The sequence below is a fragment of the Syzygium oleosum genome, unplaced genomic scaffold (genome assembly GCF_021117445.2).
Source record: "Syzygium oleosum isolate NSW1041296 unplaced genomic scaffold, Sole_v2.1 Sole_v2.11, whole genome shotgun sequence".
NCBI lineage: Eukaryota > Viridiplantae > Streptophyta > Magnoliopsida > Myrtales > Myrtaceae > Syzygium > Syzygium oleosum.
In genome coordinates, this window is record NW_026607495.1 from 9583796 (window position 1) to 9605289 (window position 21494).

At 38.8% G+C, this 21494-nt stretch overlaps 2 protein-coding genes and 1 pseudogene across 2 annotated transcripts; all 3 read right to left on the reverse strand.

Moving 5' to 3' along the window:
- Positions 1-2622: 2622 nt before the first annotated feature.
- Positions 2623-3544, reverse strand: LOC115680515 (uncharacterized). Its single transcript, XM_030604329.2, has 2 exons — positions 3102-3544; positions 2623-2892 (listed from the first exon to the last, which is right to left on the reverse strand). The coding sequence occupies exons 1-2, from the start codon at positions 3527-3529 to the stop codon at positions 2868-2870; spliced, it is 453 nt and encodes a 150-aa protein (XP_030460189.1). The 5' UTR covers positions 3530-3544; the 3' UTR covers positions 2623-2867.
- A 5268-nt stretch (positions 3545-8812) lies between these two features.
- LOC115680501 (uncharacterized) lies at positions 8813-10854 on the reverse strand (annotated as a pseudogene).
- Positions 10855-19520: 8666 nt separating this feature from the next.
- On the reverse strand, positions 19521-21040 carry LOC115680500 (protein E6-like). The gene is made up of 2 exons (XM_030604307.2): positions 20353-21040; positions 19521-20072 (listed from the first exon to the last, which is right to left on the reverse strand). The coding sequence occupies exons 1-2, from the start codon at positions 20979-20981 to the stop codon at positions 19790-19792; spliced, it is 912 nt and encodes a 303-aa protein (XP_030460167.1). The 5' UTR covers positions 20982-21040; the 3' UTR covers positions 19521-19789.
- Positions 21041-21494: the final 454 nt, after the last annotated feature.

The following is a 21494-nucleotide window of genomic DNA, read 5'->3' on the forward strand; positions in this document are numbered from 1 at the left end:
CATTAAAATAAATTAAAAGTTCATGGACCATATTGCACATTTGATTAAAGTTCATGGATGATATTGAACAAATTAAAAGTTTGGAGATCACATTGCACATTGGGCCAAAATTCAGGGACTGTTTGTGTCATTTTCCCATTCGTCAAGTACGGTTATTATGTCATGTATAGTCTTTTAATGATCGTCATCACTTGTTTGTGAAAGTATTTTACGATATTATGTATCTATATATTATGCAACTCTTTCACAATTAGAAGGTATGTAACTTTTTCAATTATCCTCTACCATCATATAATTATTAAATATACACTATCGAGTTCTTTTAAAATAATTATTTTCTTCAATGAATTCTTTTTGTTGACCGAATTAATTTATTATTAATTTGCTAATTTTCATTTGCACGTAGTTATCATCTTATTTATATAATCTTAAAACATTTGATCACTATATAGGGACTATCATGTCATGAAATATTTTATCAATATTTTTAGTATCTTTTATTTGTTAATAGACCAAAGTGCTTTGTCAACTGAGTATCCACACGTTTTTTTAACTTACTTTGTTCTTAGCCACTACAAAGTGATAAGAATAATGCCAAATGTTGGACTTTGTTTTTACCGGATGTAAGGTTTTAACCATAAGGATCATCAATTATTATGCATATAACTATATTTATTTACGGTATTTGCGGAAGCACATCTAAAAGTGGCGCAACATGATCATCGTGTCAAAAAATCCAAGGCTTTCGCTGTCAACATTGAGAAAGTTGTTCTGTGCAATAATTTGGTAACTTGCTAGTTTACCCGTACGGATGTCTCGCCAACCACACCAAGGTGTGGACCAAAAGATAAAGGCCAAAGAATGATTGCATTATCGCACAAGTTTCCCAGCAAAAAAATCTTGTAGAAAAACTTACCAATCATTCTCCAGACATAATTAAATCGAGTCGAGCCGAGCCGAACCAATAAACAAAACGATAATTTAAATGGATTTCGATTCATATCCTGTAGAAAATTCTCATAAATTCTGAATTAATATAACAATTTTCCCATCTTACGACAATTTACATATATATATATATATATATATATATATATATATATATATATATATATATTACAAGATCAGTTAAATTACAATCTCTATTCTTTTGCTCTTCTTTTTTCCCATTTGAACATTACATATTGGGGGCGCTTCTTTTTGCTAGCATAAAGAAAACTGTTAACAAATGTCATTTGTGTGGAACAATTTGCTGGCCAGAACAAATTTCATCTTTGTTCCGTTTGCTTCTCTCTTTTTCTAGAGGCTTAGATGTGAATTTTTTGACACCGTCTTCTCAATTTCATATATTTTAGTTTCATTTTTTACCGAATTGTTCCTTTGATGCCTATGCTATCTTTTTTTGGCAAGAATTGATAATTTCTTGTGATATTATGTAGTTATATATTATTCAATTCTTTCCCAAGTAGGAGCTATCATGTTATGTAATTTTTTTTTATTATCGTCCACCATCATATAATTATTAAATACACACTATCATGTTATGAGCTCTTTTAAAATAATTATTTACTTCAATGAACTCTTTGTGGTTGACCGAATTAATTTATTATTAATTTGCTAATTTTCATTTGCACGTAGTTATCATCTTGTTTAGATAATCTTAAAACATATGATTACTGTATAGGTACTATCTCGTCATGAAATATTTTTATCAATATCTTAATCTCTTTTATTTGTTAATAGAGCAAAGTGCTTTGTCAAATGGGTATCCACATGTTATTTAACTTACTTTGTTCTTGGCCACTATAAAGTGATAAGAATAATACCAACTGTTGGACTTTGTTTTTACCGGATGTAAGGTTTTAACCATCAGGATCATCAATTGTTTTGCATGTAATTATATTTATTTATGATATTTGCTTCATCTTGAGTAAACCCCAGATCTTCAAAACATCAATGAGAATGAATTAACGCCTTAACATTGAGTGCACTCCAAATCTTCAAATCGAGCTAAAAGAAACAAGAAAATCTCCAAAAGATCAGGACAAGATCATCTCATTCTCTGTCCTTGGACATATAGAACTCCATCACAATCACCAGAGGGTATAATTGCTACTATGCAGCTGCTTTAGCTTCTGGCAATGCATGCTGGGGACAATGTTGACTTTGATATGATTGAGGAGGAGTCATTGTCAAGTCATGATCAAAGGGACTTGAAGCAGTGTTCTGCAATTTCAGGCCAAAAGGCCGCGAACTTGCGTTGGTGTTGAGGGGCAAACGAAGAAGAAGAAGAAGAAGAAGAAGCATTCACAGAATTTAGTTTGCATCAATTCAAGAACATGAAGATCAACAACCCTTTTGAAAAATTCCCAGAACCATCAACAACCCTTCGTTCTTGAGTTGGCGCAGGATCGACCTTGCATCCGCCTTAACTCATGCGTTCCTGACGGTCATACTTGCTCGCCATTAGAGCGATAACAAGGTTTGTGACTCAAATTCATGAACCTTCACTTACCCTAAAACAGAATTCAGTCTATCATTCCAAACTAGCATGAACTCTCTCAATCATCTATCTGATCTCTTTGCAAAGAGGAGTACAGAGAGAGAGAGAGAGAGAGAGAGTCACACCAAAATGAACAACTGAAGGATTAGAATTTCGGGCGATCGTCTCGCCACATCCGTGTCATGCAAAATGGCTTTAATCCCTCATTGGAGAGTTATTTACGAGCTACATAATCCCTTCGAGATCAATCAAAATGAGGTTATCTACAAAATGGTCAGAGCAGAGGCCAAGTTCCATCTTCTGCATGCTGTCAAAAGGACTCCGCCTCATTGCCTGACCTCTCCATCTTCCTTCTAATCGGTTCCTACCAGCCAACAAAACCCAGGAAGCTGCAGCCAAAAGAACCAAACAAACCAAAGGAAATTCAAAAAGAACGAAAGACAATTCCCAGGGAAATCACAGAAATCGAGGGCAAACCCCTTTTCTCTATCTTCCCCCCCTAATTCAAGCTAAAAGTTAAAGAATCGGACGACAAACGAATCGAACCGAATCGGACAAGCAAAGCAGGATCAAGAACCAGGAACAGAAGCAGCGAAACCTGAGGGATCGAATGGCCAAGTGGTGGGAGAGGACGTGGAAGAAGAAGTTGGCCCCGTGGAGGAACACCACGAACCCCGTGCAACCCAGCACGAACAGCTCCACCATCATCTCTTCTTCTTCTTTCTTCTTCTTCTTCTTCTTCTTCTTGTCGTCGGAGCAGCACGCGAAGGGGAGAGAGACAAAAGGCAGAGAGACCTCAAGAATCTCGAAAAGTTTCAGACCGAAATTCCGAGGTTCCCGTGCTTTTGTAACGATGATGCCCACCCCCGAGGGGGACCCACCAACCGGACCACCGAACCGAAGGCGCCCCCCCCTTTCGCCTCCCAACGACTGGGGCGAAATTACTTCCATGGGCACGAGGGGCGGGGCCTCGTGCTCGGTGACGTCAGCAGCTCGTCCTGGGTAAGACGGTAAATTCCACGTCATCCGCAAGTCCACCACCGGCCCCTTTGGCAGTAGTGTGACCAGTGGCTCGTGACTCTGTGGGAAACGAGGATGTATATTGGCCGAGGTTGGGTGGGAGAACAGAGATTGGTGGCACTTTCGCATCGAGAAAAATAAATAAATTTTGATTATCGGTTTGGGAAATTATGAGAAATATTTATGTTTTACGGGAGAATTACGGGCACGTGAGTTTGAATCGACGCGACACGAGGGAGATTGATTTCTTAAAAGAGCATGAAAGTTCCCGAAAGTACTTCGCTTATTACTTTCGAGATGTACTATCTATCAATTTCGGTAATCATTTCATCTCGCATTCAATGATGGTCAATACACGCGCCGTGAAAAGAAAGACGCTCGTTCGAGATGACAAGGATAGCATCGTTCGATCACAACTTGCACTTTATGTGCTCTTGTTATTAGATCGTACACGATTGTAAACAATTTGAGGATTAAGCTCCATTTAACCCTGTGAATTTTTTTTTTCAATTTTCAAGTGTTGTTGATATAAAGAGAAAATTCGGGAAATTCCCAACACTAAGCATGCAATTGTTAGATGGGGCGCACTAGATGTCGGGGTTCAAGAACACACAAAACTTCTGATATATTACTTATTGAAAAATTTAGTTGAGGATTGAAATGATGGATTATGATTCCAAAAGGTTAAATTGAATCTATTTTGCACCCAATCCTTTCTTTCAGAAAAAAAAAAAAGGATTGGCCGATTAGTGCCAACAATGTCCTCCGAGTGTTATCATAAGGGTTTCACACTCGTTATAAAATGTTCGATTTGAGCCACAGTTGCTCCTCACATTACCCCACAATTCAAACATCCAAGATCGAGTCGTCCCTACAACCTAGAGGTGGTAAATGGGTCAAGAACCCATATAATAACCCATATTTAATGATTGTGGGTTATAAATGGGTTAGGTTTAGTTTTAAAAATAGACTTAAATGGGTCATTAATGGATTGTTTATTAACTTAATGGTCTTACATGGATATTAAATAGGTCATAAATGGGTTATCCAAAAAGCTTAAGTGAAATTTTCAATTTTTTTAATTTTCTGATTTTTATAATTTTTATATTCTTTATATTCTTTTTCTTTTTCCGGCGGGGGAAGAAGAAAAAAGAAAAAAGAAAAGGAAAAAAAAGAAAAAGAAAAATAATTAAAATATGATTTTTTAAAAATAAATATAAAAATATTAAACTATTAAAATGAGTGCATAGAGGAAAATATGATTTTTCGTACCAAACGGTGGAAAATATTTTCTAGTTCATTTCCACGTTTCATCCAATTATCAGAAAATACTGAAAATGTTTTTAGGAAAATACTTTCTAGTTCATTTCCATGTTTCATCCAATTATCAGAAAATACTGTCATTTTCCTAAAAACATTTTCCAGAAATGTTATATTTTCTGCGAAATAAATGGAGTCTTAATTTTTTCTAAAAGATTTGTATTGAATGAAAATATTTTAGCAACACAATTTTTTAAAATAATTATCAGAAATAAGCTTTCCTAGATTTAGTTAAATGGGTTGGGTATGGATCGGATAAGGTATGGGTCAAGATTTTTGCCTTGTGATAAATGGGTCATATACGAGTTAAATGGGTTAAGTTGGATCGGACCATTTATGACCCGATCCAAACCCAACCCGACCTACCCATTTAACGAGTCTACTACAGTCCTCCAAGATATTACTAATAAAAACAAAATCTGTCCACACGAGTTATTTTTTAGGTATCACAAAACATCCGATGAGTAGAGATTGGGGTTGAAGTTGAAGGGTGGGTTTTGGTCAGATGAAGAAATGACGTTAAGATGCCCACCTTCCACCTTCCATTCTTCGTTTTATTAACTGCGCCGACCAAACCGCCACAAGCTTTGGTCATCCCCTCCTCTTTTGTTCTCATGTGCATGTCAAAGGTTAGAATTCAATTGGTCGCTTACGTTTGATTTTTTTATTAAATTGCTTTCGCAGATTTGACTCTTTTCTTATCCCGACATGATTTTGTTAATCTTTCTCCTTTTGGTGATTTGTCACTTGCGATTGGGTGCTTGTTGTGAGTTCCATCCACAAGGAATCCACATCGTGCACTCTCCCTTGTTCTTTCTTGATGCGACTTTACATGTCCACGCTTATGGCGACGCATTTGTTCGTGCACGGCGCCATCTGATTAGACTCGTCGCCAATGGACGTTCGAAATTGTAAGGAAACAAAGAATCTAGTGTTTCGCTTCGATAGTTTGCATGTTGGAAATATGTCCTGCGTAGCTTGACTGTGAAATTGCCGGGCGCCGAACATTTGTGTAGTTTCCCTTTTTGACAGCCTAAATTTCTCGAGTGGGATCTCCTGACTTAGGTATCGGAGTCTCGATCCGATTTCTTTGTATCCGAATTAATCTATCATTCGAGTGTGGATTTTGTTGTTCCCCATAGTTCTATCCACGTTCGAGAATCTCATGGCCTGACGCTCGCCCGACAAAGGACAGGAGGACGATAAAGAGCACGGCGTATACTATTTATATGAGAAATTTGCCGCCGATGAGTTGAACTACTCGGAAAATCGAAAAATCTCGTGTGAATTGATGTGGGTTTTTGCAAAGATTTTGGCGAATAACCTCCAGTGTTGTACAAGAATTGGACAAAAAGTGATATGTGAAAGTCACTCACCATGTCTAATATTAGAAAAAAAAAGACGAGATAAAAATTATGAGGGAAAATTCTAAATAAGGGCCTGAAGCAGCATGTCAGTCTCAAATAAGTGTTTAAAGTGGTCATGTCAATTTCAAATAAGGGCCTGACCTCGTTGGCCAGCAAAATATTCCGGCCAGTCAAGGGCATTTTTGTTTAAAGACAATTTTCATTTTAAATTATTTTTCCTTTCTTTTCTTTTTTACTTTTATGGTTTTCTCTTTGTTCTTTGCTGGTGGCCGATCAGCCACTGGTGAAGCTAAGGAAGGGTTGGGTGAGGGCCGCCTCGCTAGCTGCCGGCGAGGTGACCCTCACCTTGGGCAAGGCTGTCCACGATAGCCACATGCGAGGGCCGACCTTGCCTGGGCGAAGGTCTCATCGGCCACCCCTAGCCGTCCCTCACCACCTTCGCCTAGCCCTTCCCGAGCTTTGCTGGTGGCAGGTTGCTGGCTACCGGCGAAGAACAAAGAGAAAACCAGAAAAAGAAAGAAAAAATGAAAAAAAGAAAAGAAAGGAAAAACAAAGAAAAAAAAGAAAAAAAAAGTTAAAAAAGAAAATACCCGTACCATCTAGAAAGTTAGGTAATTATTGGAAACAGACATAGCCACTTCATGCTCTTATTTAAAACAAAATCCTCTTCAGACCTTTATTTGAAAAAATGAGGGCTCTTCATGTCCTTATTAACACAAAGTCCACTTCAGTCCCTTATTTGAGAAAATGGGTGCATTTCAGATCCTAATTTGAACTTTTCCCAAATTATGAAAGAAACTCGCTGACCAGCTCTCAGCCAAAATGGAGAGAAAATAAACAAAGCGTGTTACATTTTTAAATTTAGTTTTGAGATTTTCTTTGGTCGAATAGTTTTGAGATTGAAAATAAAAAAAAAATTAGCAACGGTTGAATTTCCAATATTGTTCAACAATTGGATATAAAAAAAATAATCTTTAAAAAATCACTCACCACCATATGTCGACCAAAAAAAAAAAAGAAGAAAAGACAAGACAAAAACTATTAAAAACACTCACCTGGTCTAAACAAAAATGAAAAAAAAATTGTGGATAAGCCACATCACCCTTTTACTATTCACCACCGTTTCGCTTTTATAAACAAAGAATTAGAACATTACCTAGTGTGATGCACGCAATCCAATTAGACATATGCAAGAACATGTGTATTGATGCTTTTAATAGGCAACAAACTAGATAATGGCACTGTGATTTTTAGTCATGTTAGGTAATGAGCGAATTTACATCTAGTAGGATTATGATAGACGAATTACGCAGAGAGATTGATTAAGGTGGATGTAGAGCACATCACAAGCGGTGAGAATCAGGTCTCGTTTAGTCTGAACATGAGCGAATCAACTTGGACCAACCGGTTTAGGGCCGATTTTTTGGGAAAACCGGTTTGTTATCTAGTTTTATGAACCTGAAACCGGCCCTAGACCGATTCAGTTCCCGGTTCCAAGGTCGGAACCGCCAGTTTTATCCAGGAACCGGTTTAAACAATCTAGTTCCTAAGTTAAATCACTATTAAATCGGTTTTGAAGCATCTTTTAGAAAAAAAATACTTTAGCACCCATCAGGAATTGAACCATAGTTTTTAACATGAACGAACAACAATATGACTACTTGTTCAACAAATATTTTTATAGGAAATGGTGCAACTTACTATAAGAAGTTAAATTTTTTTTACCTAAAACATAAAACAGGGCGATTCATGACCTAGTGGCTCAAAACCAACCAGTTTTATTTTGGAACTTATGGTTGCATGGTCAGTTCCTAGTTCTAGATCGATAATTGGCGCACACTGAAATTGATCACTCCTCGTTCACCAATGATCTCTAAAGACTAAATTTTTTCTCACTTACTATTGAATCCATCAATCAAAACTATTTGATGAACTCATCTCAATTCTCACCAAAACAAGTCCCGAAAAAAAAAACTAGGAAAATTGTTTAAAAAGTCTCATACCTATTATCCGACGGCCAATTTAATCTTGAATTTTAAATTGGCCAAATTTAGTCCTAAAATTTTTGATAATTTGTCAACGTAGTTTTTTTAATGAAAATTGGACGGAAATAAAAAAACGTTGCCGCCAGCCATCTTACGTGGCTTGACCGTGGAGAATGGCCATTGTTGACGCCGACCATTTTATAACATTTGCTAAAATTTTTCCAAGTTTTTTATAAATTTTTCTTTTCTTTTTTTTCACAATTCACTTCTCGGAAGGGCCAGCAAGCAAGGGTCGCGGCCCTTGCCTGCGGCTAGATCTGGCGGGCGACCGCTGCTGGCTCTTTCAAGAAGTGAACAATGAAGAAAAAAGAAAAGAAAGAAAAGAAATATAGAAAAATTCATAAAATAATCTAGGAAATTTAAAAAAAAATGCAGAAATCATTAACATCAGTGCTGGTCGTGCTACATAGAACGGCCAGTGGCCACGATTTCTGATCAATTTTGGCTTGAAAGACTACATTGGCAAATTGTTAAAGGGTTTAGGACTAAATTGGCCAAATTGAAATGTTTAGGACTGAATTAGTCGTCGCACAATTGGTTTAGGACTTTTTAGACAATTATCCCAAAAAAACTGTAATATCATCAAGTGTCAAGCAGAAATTCTCTTGCTAGGCCTGGGCCTTCGCAAGAACAGCAACATAAAGGTTTATTTCCGGTGTGGATACCGTCTGTGATGGAATCAAGCGTGTTCAATACAGTTTGACAACATCACCCGCACGAGGAACAATCATTTTGGTTTGCTCTTACTTGGGCTCATTCTTACAAGGATGCTAAGTAGTAATGGAACGCAGATTCCTTGGGTTACATCAGCTCGGCGCCCTTTGGTTTTCTCTGAGAGAGAGCCCCTTACTAGTCTCGTCGCTGGTTCTTCATGCTGAATCGACCTTGAGTTGGGGAAATATAACCGCCCGCTGTTACCGGGTCTGATCCCGATCAGGCGACCAAGTGACACGCTGCTGTCTTGGAAGAAGGACGCCGACGACTGATCGGTCTCGCAAGAGAAAAGGCGACGTTCCACTCGTTACACAGTAGACAGAATGCTAATATCAAGAAGCATATGCTAATTTGATCCAATTGTACCGAGCGACAAAAGGTTTGAATCATTGAAATCATCATTCGAGGTTCGGCGATTTCGTTTAATAAACAGTTGGAAAGATATCAGACCACAACTGAAGTGAAAGTCTTTGGTTTAATGCACCAGTCACACTAAGCATGTTCTTTTTACGTAGCAAGAGAAAGGGCCTAGAGATATTTTTGAAGGCAGAATTACCTCTGTGTCAAGGGCAGAGGATGAAAACGAGGAGAAACAGGTCGAGGGTGCACGAAGAGATCGGGGATCGATGGTCGCAGATTGTAAGCTCTCGAACAGTCTGAGTCTCAAGTTCATAATCTCAAGCCCGAGCGGCCATCCAATTCGCTCCTCCAGGTCCTTTTACAATGGAGATAAACCTTGGTCTCTTTCAAATATGCATATAAAAGACACTAATAATTCCTATTCCATAAGATTTATAGAGGAACAGATGGTAAGGGGAATCAGATGAATTCACATAAAGCATTACCAACAAGAATGACACTCCGAGTGTCCAGTGTCCTGGTTTGAGGAACTGATGTTCTAATGACAAATTGAAGTCTAAACGGTTCCTTTTCTATACAATTGCGATCACATGAATCAGGGTATCAAGCTCATGCATGCCATGAAAATAGCAGTTCAAGAACTGGTAAACTGTACCAGACTTCCTCAGTTTTTGAACTAAGCAGAGGATTGTCTGATGTAATTCAGTCAGAAGACAAATTGGCAAATCAAGAAGAGTTATGATACCATCTCTCTCTCTCTCTCTCTCTCTCTCTCTCATCCTGTTAACAAGAAGGGCACTGAAACTGAACCCATAAAAGGGTCATACAACACCCAGAAAATCTCTCTCTAAACCGATGGCAGCTCTAGAAAGATTGATGAACATGTTCATATCCATGGTCGAAAGAAGATTCATGGAGATAAACCAGCAGAATTTGACTAGAACAAAGAACAAAATGAAGTGGAAATCACATAACTGCTAAGTCTGTTACCTCTGTATCCATCCGTTGTTGAGAGCCTCGTACAGGGAGAAGACAGCGATAACGAAGATACTGATCACTCGAACGCATTAAAAGCTTGGCTTTTTCGGATGGTCCGTCCATAGACGTAGCAAATTCTGTCCCCAAAGATTCTTTCCTAAGCATTGGTGTTCAGTGCATTATGGCCCCACTGATCTGGTCTTAGCCTTCAAGTCACAGTAGGTGCAGCTTAGTCACTCCACTTCTTTAATTGACAGATTTGAAAATTACAGCAATCCTGCCCTAAAACAACAGATTAACCGCCCACCCTTCACAGCCAAAATGCCAATTTATTAGTGTCAGGAAATCTCACTAATTTCGTGATACGGTCGATGGGCTGTCTCCAAACATCTGTCCGATCGACGAAGATGTAGATCCTACAAGAGATGTTCTATTCATGTTTCGATGGACGAAGCAAATCGCGTCTTTGACGGCCTTGTGGTCACGACGCTCGCGCATTCTCAGATGAAGTTACTGTTTAAATGTACACATATCGTGTTCTTATGGAAATGAAATCCAACTTCACCTACCCTTTGGACCGTTGATCGAGATTGTGCAGAAAAGTTTCTGAACCACTCTATCTGATGGTTGAGAGACAAAGAAGGAAAAGAGAGAATGAGAAGCGCTCTGAATGTCAGCTGTCAGTTCTTGATAGGTGAGACTGAAGGTTCAATCTTTGGTGCATTTGATGTCCTCTGGTTATCAATCCCTGTTGATCGAAGACAAAATTGAATGCAAGCACGTGGATCATCGGCCAATTCCCTAAAAAATCCTCAATTTTAGGTTAGGTCCAAAATCTACTAAAAACTTTTTTTTATCTTATAAAAATTTCCAAACTTTAGGTCTAGTCCCAAATTTGCTCTGAACTTTTTTTGTCTCAGAAAAAACTCCAAACTTTAAGTCCAGTCTTAAATCTGTCCCGAATTTTGTTTTATGTAAAAAAAATCACCAAAATTCAATTTGTTTTAAAAAATATACCCCGTAATCTAGTCCCAACTTGACGTGACACTTCCACGTCGATAACAAATCCACGTTAACAAAGTAATGAGACCTTTTTTTAGATAAAGAATTCGGAGCAAATTTGGACTTAACCTAAAAATTAGTTTTTTTTAACTTAAAAAAAGTTTTTTTGGATTGTTATCGTCCATAACTTTCATATTCTAGAATGGTTTTATTTTGGAGAATTTCAACAATTTTTATTGGGATGGATTTGTTATCGAAGTGGAAATGCAACATTGGTCTGTATCTATTGCTCCATTACTTTGCTGATGTGGATTTGTTATAAATGTGGAAGTGCCGCATCAAGTTGGGACAAGATCACGGGGTATAATTTTGAAAATAAATTGAAATTTGCCTTTTTTTTTACACAAAACAAAATTCGGGGTATATTTGGGACTGTACTTAAAGTTTGGGATTTTTTCTGAGATAAAAAAAGTTCAGGGCAGATTTGGGACTAGACCTAAAGTTTGGGGTTTTTTTGAGACAAAAAAAAGTTCGGGACAGATTTGGGACTTGACCTAAAATTGAGGGTTTTTTAGTGAATTCACCCGTGGATCATCACCACTGTGCATTAAACGTAATGCAACATCTCATGAAAACTCCATAGCCGACACCCTGATTTCAAGAAAAAAAAAAATAAATGAAATGAAACAAAAATAATTAATATAATGGGAAATTGCAACAAATAGTCCATGAATTTCGATTTAATGTGCAATATCGTCCATGACTTTTAATTTATTCAATAAAGCCCTGAACTATTGGTAAATACTCAATCCAGTCCCTCAATTATATGAAAATATATAATGTTGTCCTTTTGTAAATTCAAGTTAATGGAATTTGCTGGGGAGGACATTTGAAGTGCCAAAAGTTGTGTATAGTACTCACTTTAGTGCCAAAAGTTTCATTTGGATCATTTAAGTACCAAGTACCAACTCTAATATGTTTGGCCGGAAATCCAACATGGCCTTTTTTTTATTAATTTCTTAAGCCGACATGGTTTGCCGGAGAGTCCAATCAACATCTAAACCCTAAAACGACGTTGTCTAGTACCTTTTCCCCAAATAAGAACCCTAAATCTCTAAATTGAAAGAGGACCCCCCCTCCCCCCCCCAAATTTCAAACCCTTAACCGGTCATTGAACTCAAGTTCACTTCCTATTTCGCTTTGTCCCCAAAATTACCAGCTCAATCTTGAAATATCTACCACCGTTGTCCTCGTGACGTTACCAAGAACCCTTTTTCCCTCCCTCTGAGCCTTAATTTTTCCAGCCAATTAAGCAAGGGAGAGAAGATGACAAACCCGAGTGAGTGACGGTGCTGGCGAGCAAGCTACGACAAGCGAGCGAGGAGGAGTTCGTAGTGTCGTGTAGGAACAGGAACTTGAAGGCCCAATTTTGATTCGCTTTGTGCGACGTCATTTTGGCCAAAGGCTATGCGACGTTGTTTCTTTTGAATGAGCCACGTAGGCCGGCAATCCGGCTTTGTTTTTGTACTCCATGTGGACTTGGTTTTTAAAAAAAAATGCCATGTCATTTTTTTTAATTAAAAAAGTTAAGTAATCAATTTGGCTAGACTATCTTGCTATTGACACTTAAGTGATCGTTTTTCCTCCTATTTGACACTTAAGTGATCTGGCGAAAACTTTTGGTACTAAAGTGAGCGTTGTACGCAATTTTTTGGCACTTTTAGTGTCCTTCTCTCGAATTTGCTGACTTGGCTTTCAATCCGTTAAGTTTAAATAATGTACAACAAAAAAAAGTTACACATGGATTATCCAAGTAAGATATTTACCCCAAATCAGGATTTAATAATCGATGTCATCAAATAACGATATAAATGTTAACGCCTCTAATTTCTTTTTCATTTTCCAAAGTAGACAGATAAAAAAGATAGACATGTTGGCTTATCATTTTTAAAGCTCCAACTTAGCTTATAGCAATCCATGTCTTCAAATAATGTCTATTTTGCCTTTTTAGTAGATGGAATGACTACATTAAACATTTACAAATAGTTCGGATACCACTTTGAACAAATTAAAAGTTCATGGAGGACATTGCACATTTGTTTCATTTTCCCTAAAATAAAAGGGTAGAGTGAGAGAGTCTCTCGGCTTTGAAATTTTTACGAGTAATGTTAGTGATAAAAATTACCACAAATAGTGCAAATTTGCCAATTCCTAAATCACTCAATTTAGAAATTGACATACGACAAATTCATGGTGTCTCTAGCACTCAGGTAGATTGGGCCCTTGAAAATTATTATGTCATTGTGTTAGTGGTTGGCCTCTCCAATCATAGCTCTCAAGTTAGACCATCATATCAAAGAGGACCATAGCTTCATAAGTTTTGTTATGGAGGCATCTTGTAAGATTCCATAGTAGTTTTCAAGTACTTGGCAAATTTTTAGCTATTAATTTCTATATGTCCAAGTTGCAAAGTCCGAAGCTACTTATCATAGTTTTCCCGAACTCACCCTAAGTCTACCTCTTCAATCCGATCAAAGGCAACATCTATGCATACTTACGAACGATAATACTTCTCCAACTATGGAAAGGGTTACATGAGCTAGGAATGGAGTCCTCCTAAAGTTTTTGTGGAACCTATTCTCGATTCACGTCGAGTCCAACTTCTTCGGCATTGGCAATTTGTAGAAAGAAGCAACTCGGGAATCTGTGAAGAGAGATTGGTGTCGAATTGATTTGTGTTAAGGTGCACGTGTTGAGGGCTGCATGAGAAAAGTCCCGCATCAAGGATTTCTTGTGGAGCGGAGCAGTTGATATGTCTTACTCAGCCTGTAATTCACCAGCTTAGGTTTTTCAAGTGAGGCGAGTCCGATTGAATACCTTGATAAGCTTGATCTCAAGTTCTCTCTTATTGATCCCTGGGAAGAACTTCCCAACAATTTGAATGGTTCTCGTGTAGTGCTGAGATGAGAGCTGCACTATGGGCTCTGGTTCTACATCTTGCTTCATTGGGCTTCAAATAAACGAACTCACCCTTGGATGGGCCTGTGGGATTTTCTAGGCCCAAAGAGAAAGTCACTTGCCAAGGTTTAACGAGCTTGGACTAGCCCAATAAGCTGAATCCCTTGTTCTAAGCCCATCCAGACAATGGATCGGATGCAAGACTCACTCACTTATGCTCGTGATTCTACGATTTTTAATTTGGTTGCTTCGGAGAGGAACCCGATTTGGAGGTTTAAAGTAGGGCGATTGGTTTTAAAATTTACAGGTTACAGATCAAGAACCTAAAAGCTACCATGTTAGAGTTGGTTCTCTAATTTCGGATCCGGGAACCAAACCGATTTCATTGGGAACTGGCTTGAAATCTAACTGAGCCTAAGTATAAGTGATATAAGTATTTAAGAAAAGCATATCATGTGAACAATTTGTGGTAAAGTGGTCAAGGTTCCTAGATTTGAGACCCATCTCCAACATATTTATCCTTTTTTTTCCAAACAAAGTAAAAAAAATTAGCTAAAAACCGGTTCAAAACCAAGTTCAACCCAAGAACCGGCTGTAAAAATCGTTTCAAAACCAATTCACGGTATTAAATCTGAACTGGAGCGGTCAAGGCCGGTTCCCCAATTTTAACCTAGGAATCTAGCCAATCCCATTTGAACCGGCCTAAAACCTGTCAAGTAAGGCCGCTTTGGTTCGATTTTCGGTTCCAGTGATTAGGATGAATTGGGCACATGCACATACACCCACAATCATCCACAACAGAAGAACAGGAATTGAATCCTGGATTTTGGGCAATCCGAATGCTGAGGACCAGTTGAATAGACCACTGAGGAGGGTCCAACCAATTCATTATGGTTGATCAATATGCATTGCCTCTGCAATATGAATTTGGCCACATTGATGTTATCAGAAAACGTGGTGGGTGGGTGAGGGTGATTATGTCTTCCAGAGGATTACCTTTTCTCTTTTATAATTCATTTTGGCCCTTCTCTTCCCAACATCATGATTGCTGATTCAATCAGAATTTCCCTTAAAATAGTGCCTTTTGTGAAGTTGGGTTCCATGAGCCCCTCAAGGCACTGGCAAAATTAAAGCTGCAATCGAAATTTTACAGCTGTTTGCTATCATAGCACTTCTCATGTTTGATTTTACCTTAGTTTTGGTTGGTGACATTGATTGGTTACCTCTGCCAAAGGAAGGGCAAAAGGACTTAATTAAGCATCTCTACAATCGTTTGCGGTGATTGTCCCATGTGCAAAATAGCCCTCGTGGTAGGGAGCACGAAGCGTCGAGTTCGATTCCTATTCAATCGAATCTCTTGAGATCAAGTTCTTGGGGTAAATAGTTGTCGTCAATCCTCTAGTCTCGAAATGAATGACGTGCGATCTATTGCAACAAAAGTCGACTCGACGGGGAACAATCAACAAGAGAGAACCACATACAGCTCCTCGTTTGCAAGATTTTAGACCCATGCTTGACCAAGACACTAGACAAAACCCTAGAAAAAGCCTCCCCTTCCAGAGTCAAAAAGACTCGCAGACCCTAAAAAAAGCCTAGATTGACAAGCCACATTCGACTCCAAACAAGTCGTCCCCGTCAATCAAGGAGATCAATATGCGGTGGGCAGGATGCTTTCTTTTCTTTTTATTTCCATTTAAAGTCTTTCAACGGCGATTTTTAATTTAATTTCGTTATATGGTCAGGACCTTTTCTCTTCACCCATTTGGCTTCCACCAACGTGATAAAAGATACAAGAGACCTTATTACTTTACGACCTCGAAACCCAGATGATAATTAGGTTCTTTCTTCTCGATCATCCTCTTAAATAGTGCACCGACCCTTGAAGGACGCAATTGACACAGACAAGCTAGATCTACCAAAGTAGATATTGGAGACATCTACCCATTTGCCACGGCTTAGGTGACCGAGGTAGGAGGGAGTTGTTGAGGTGAGGACCTTGGAATCTTGCGTCCGATGGCCGTATTTGTAATTGTTGCTACTATGGTACCAACTAGGGTTTGAATAATGGTGACTAGCGAATTGATTAGACTGACCCCATTGGAAAAGCAAGGACGTTAAACTTGGATCTATCAAAGTCTAACTCTCTATGTCAATTAGGTTGGGCAGGTCATAGATCACTTTACTTGGAATAGAAAGGATCATAAATAAGTGCCTGAAATCCAAGGGAGGTGAAAAGTTACCATAGTGAAGCACAGATAGAAGGAAAGTTAGTTTGGCTATCATCATAAGCTAAGAGTAATGTTATGTGAGAGTTTGAGAGCACTGAAAGACAGTTCTTGTTAGAAAGTCTAATCTAAAAGTTTAAGTTTTTAGAGAAAATATAAATTCGTAACCACTTGAGAAATTTGATGAAGGGGGCCGCGCACGATAAAATTTGACAGATCTTGTTAGCAAGTCCAATCCGCGGACAAGTGTTGCGGGAAACTTCCATAGTTCTAGTAGGGGGAGAGATATGGCAGAGAGATATGGTGATGGGGTTGTGAGAGATGGCCTTGGGTGCTAAATTGATGTGGACATTACCGGTGAAGAGGCAGTAGTGGGGCAGTAATGTCAAAGAGGAGAGTTGTGCAGCACTTATATTATATGGTGTATTGGCAATTTGGCATGGCATGGCATGTTGGGAGTGGATATGGAAGAATGGGTATTAGCTGTAGTTGACAAAGACCAACTCTTTTGTCCTGTTGAGGTGGGCATGCCCTGGTAAATGCTAAACAACGAGCTTCATTAAGAGCTTGTAGGTCTCAGGGTGAAATGTGGCAATTCAAGTTGTAGAAATTTGTGAAACTGAGGCGTGTTTTGTTCACTTCATTACCATAGTAATGATGCCGACTGTCTTATAATGCATTCAAAGACTTGGTAGTTAAGCAACGTGTGAGACCTAAAACATCATTTCAGTTTTTGGTCCAATGTGGGGCGTGGAGAAATTAGATTGATTCGTTATTATTAGTAAAGCGGTTATTAGGACATTTGGGGAATTCGATAACTATATTGAAATTAAGGTGATCTTAGGATAACTTGTTATTATATTTAGATTAGAATCGTTACGTCTCGTGACAGAACGCGGGAAATTTCCGGGTTGGTCCCCTAGAAACTGGTTGACAGATGGGACATTACAAATGTCCCTTCGATTCACATTGTTCTCCTTAAATGCTTCACGAGGATGCTCATGTCTTGTTTCTGAACATATTGGATTGGAATGAGGCAGGCTTCGAGTGGACCGCTTTGGAGGGTCCAAGTCAACCCAAAAGCAAAAAAAATAAAAAATAAAATCAAATGGATCTTGAAACCTTATTTCATCCTGCTATCTAAGGGTGTGTTTGACAACCGACCAAACAGTAACTATTTCTATTCTTTTGTTTCCATAATAAGTTTTGGAACAAAAATCCGTTTGGTAAATTTTTTGTTCCCGGGCACAAATTTGCAAAAATTTGTTTCCAGAATCAATTTTGGAACAGAATCAATAAGCAAAAAAAAAGTTATTTCTTGATTCTGAGGACAAGAATCAGAAATGGAAAATAAATTTTTTCTTCTTCTTCTTCTTCCTGGCCTATGGTCGATCGCTGGCCGTTGGCCACCGGCAACTGGCCACAGGCCAGGGTCAGCGCCGGCATTGCGGCTTGGACCCTCGCCGAATCTGGCCAGGGCGGCCCTCGCTGGAGCCGGCGAGGGTGACCATCACCTGTGGCCGACGAAGGCCGCGACGCCCTCGCCAGCTCTAGCCTGTGGCCGATCGCCAACATCGACGACTTGGCCATGGCCAAAGAAGGGGAAGAAGAAGAAAAAAAGAAAGAAATATTAAAAATTCAAAATATTATTAAAATATTATTAATAAAAAGAAATTTTGTACAGTTACTAAACTCATTTCTATTCTTTTTCTATTCCAAGAATAGAAATTTTGGCAGTTACCAAACACCTTCAAATGTTTAGAAATTGTTCCCAGGTATGGAATAAAAAATAATCATTTTTGAACAAAAATTGTTTTCGAGGATAGAATGGTTGCCAAACGCATCCTAATTGGCCAATCACTACAGCTTTGATTTGAAAACAAGCAACGAACTAATATATGCATGGGTGCTTATAGAAAATATTTCGATATATAAATAGCCATTTAGAGAAATATATTCATATATGCAGGACAATTTGAATAATAGGCCGTTTCAAAACAGAAATCTAAATAAAACAAATTGGAAAGAAAAAAAGGTTTGAAAAAAAGAAAATACATTTTTCTCGCAAGACATCATGTAAATATAATGGCCGCAACACGAAAGAAAATTTTTTATGTAAGGAATCCCTCAAATCTAGCGTAGCCTTGAACCGTTGCTTTTGTTCCGATAGATTCCGGATTTTGGGTTGAACCCTTTATTAAAGAGGATTATGTACGATTCTTGAAGGAACTACTATGGAAGTTTGGTAAGTTGTTAGATCAGAAATACATAGGATCTTAGCAATTTATTGATTTTTTTTTTGACATATGTGCATTTGCAACATTTTATACAGAAATTACCAGGTTTTCCAACTTCAAATGTCCGATGCTGACAACGTGATTTGCAGGCTTTAGTGGGTGCTCTTTCGGTAGTTCATGGGGAGCATTATCATCTCCAATAGTTCTATCCCATCTTCCTTAATCATGGCTCGTACAAAAGCATCTGCAGTTTTTACAAAGACTGTTCATTGGAACACCAGTAGCTGAGATTGAACAACTTGCACACTTTTCCATGTTTATGTAATGAGATACTAGATTTTGCATTAGACAATGGATGAGTGCTTGCCAAAAAATGCATGATGAACTAATTTGAGTGTATTGGTAGGCAATGGATATTTGGCTAGGGAGCTAGGTAAGTGTCGATGCATCATGTTACCTTCTAAGTTGAATGGATTTCAATTCCTTAATAATAATGTAGGATCGATATTTCGGTAATATTATTGCTGTGAATATCTTTCTGTTAGTTCTCGTCATTGATGATTAATTACATGATGGGTCGATTCTAAGGTTGAACTTCAAAACAGATCTCGTCGGACTCGGTTATGATTTTCAATCTTAAAAATAAAAATAGGGGCGTGTTGAGCTTGTTTGAAGCAAATCATAATTTAACCGGTTCAGAATCGGTTCAACTAGGGACCCAATTGCAGGCGAAATCCTCCATTTGCGATTTTGTCGGGGCCTACCCAAAAAGAAAGCAAGCACAAACCCTCTTCCATATACACTTTTTATTATTATTAGATCCTCAACTTTGGTCCAAATACATTTCCACACCCCCAACTTTGTCATCTTTTCAAACACACAGTCCCAGGGAATACTGCAAAATAAGGTCACAAATTAAAGTAAAGGTAAAGTGTATACTTTAACATTTTGCGTCTCCCTTTCCACCACAAAACACCATAATTCATGCATATCATGAATAATTAAACCCATTCAATTTCATAATTTTAGAATGCACCAACTTCATCAGTCTCTGTCTCTCTCAGGGCACAAACTCATCGTCTTGGCTCTCCTGGAACTCCTGCTGGTCCTGGTATCCTCCCATGAAGTTGTCGTCGACGTTGTTGAACTGTTGCTCGTAGAGATTGACGTTGTCGTTGCGGTTGCGGTTGCCATTGCCATAATACCCCTGAGTCGAATACCCGGGCTTCGACCTCTGGTACCTGTTTTGGTAGTATTTCTCCTCATTGTCTACGTCGTAGAAGTACTTCCCGTTCTCCATAAACCTCGTGTCGCTCATCCCTTCCGGATTCACGGCGCCGTACCTGATGGTAAACGCAAGATGAATCCTTTACATGTTTCTTTACATAATTTGAAAGTTAAATGTGAAAAGCATTCTTCAAAAAACGTATATGTAAAGAGCCAACATACACAAGCAGATTGCTTCAACACTCTGCTACCCTCACCATATTTTGTTCAAAGCGTCAGATAATTAAAGTATCATAAAACTTTATGCTCAGTGCGCTTCTTATGTCGCTCGCTTCGAGCATATCATCAAATTCTTGCTAAATGGTGTCGACCTTTAGTGATACTTTGAAGCCGTACCTATTGCCACCGGTATAGTAGGTATTGTGGTCGTTTGTGGCGCGGGAGCCGGTGGTGGTGGTGGTGGTGGTGTAGCTGCTATCTTGAAGCCGAGCGTTGCCGACAAAGTTTTGCTCCTCTGGCGTGTAAGTGTCGCGGGCTTGCTCCCTCCGGTCTGCGACATAAGCATCCTTGTTGTAGTAGCTGTCGCTCCTCCTATCGTAGCTCTTATCATTGTAATAGTTGTTGGTGTTCTCGAAATTGCCATTCGAGTTGCTGTAGAACGAGTCGTCCGGCATCGCCGTTTTGGACGGGCGGTTACCAGTGGAGGTAGCGGTGGTGGTGGCAGGCGTGTCTTCGAAAGTCTTCTCATGACCGTAGAGGCCATACCCATTGCGGGTCTGAGGAATGAAGGTCGGCTGTTGCTCTTGGTCCTCTTGCTTCTTCAAGGCCTCCTCGGTGGTGGGGGCCTCTTCCTTGCTGGGGACAACTCGCGTGTTCTCTTTGTCGACGTTGTCGTTGGCATTGGTGAATTTGCTGAAGGAATCGCGCTCCCTAACCTCTCTTGCTTCAACACTGATGGAGACAAAGAGAGAGGCAAGAATCAAGAGTGTTGTGGTGAAGAAGAAGAAGTGTTTTGGAATGGCCATTTGGTAATATGAGAGAGAGAGTGAGAGAGAGAGGGTTTTGGGAAATAGTAGTGTTGAGGACTATGGCAGTGGGGAATATTTGTGCTCTTGCTTTATTTATATATGGCTCTCCCTCTCTCCCTCTCAATTTTTCCACTATTTGGCAAGAAACACTTTTCTTTTTGCTCCCCTCTTTATTGCAATTTATGCATAGTATAATTGATTTAATGTTGCTTTTTTTCGGAGATTTTGCAGCACTAATCGGTGATTTTTGTCCACGAGAGAGGGAGTCATGTGACTTGAAGCTCACACTTTCCATTTGTTTTCTCCAAAATCTCTCTCTCTCTCTCTCTCTCTCTTTCTCTTCTTCCTAGCATTACTTTATCAAAGAGCTAAAGATAAGATAAAGTCTAGGGATGAGTACAAGAATTTATGATAGAAAACATAAAGTATAATGGATATTTCACTCTAGCAATCTTGAAAAGCAAAATTCATCATCGAATGCATGTAATTAACACAAAAAAAAGAATATGT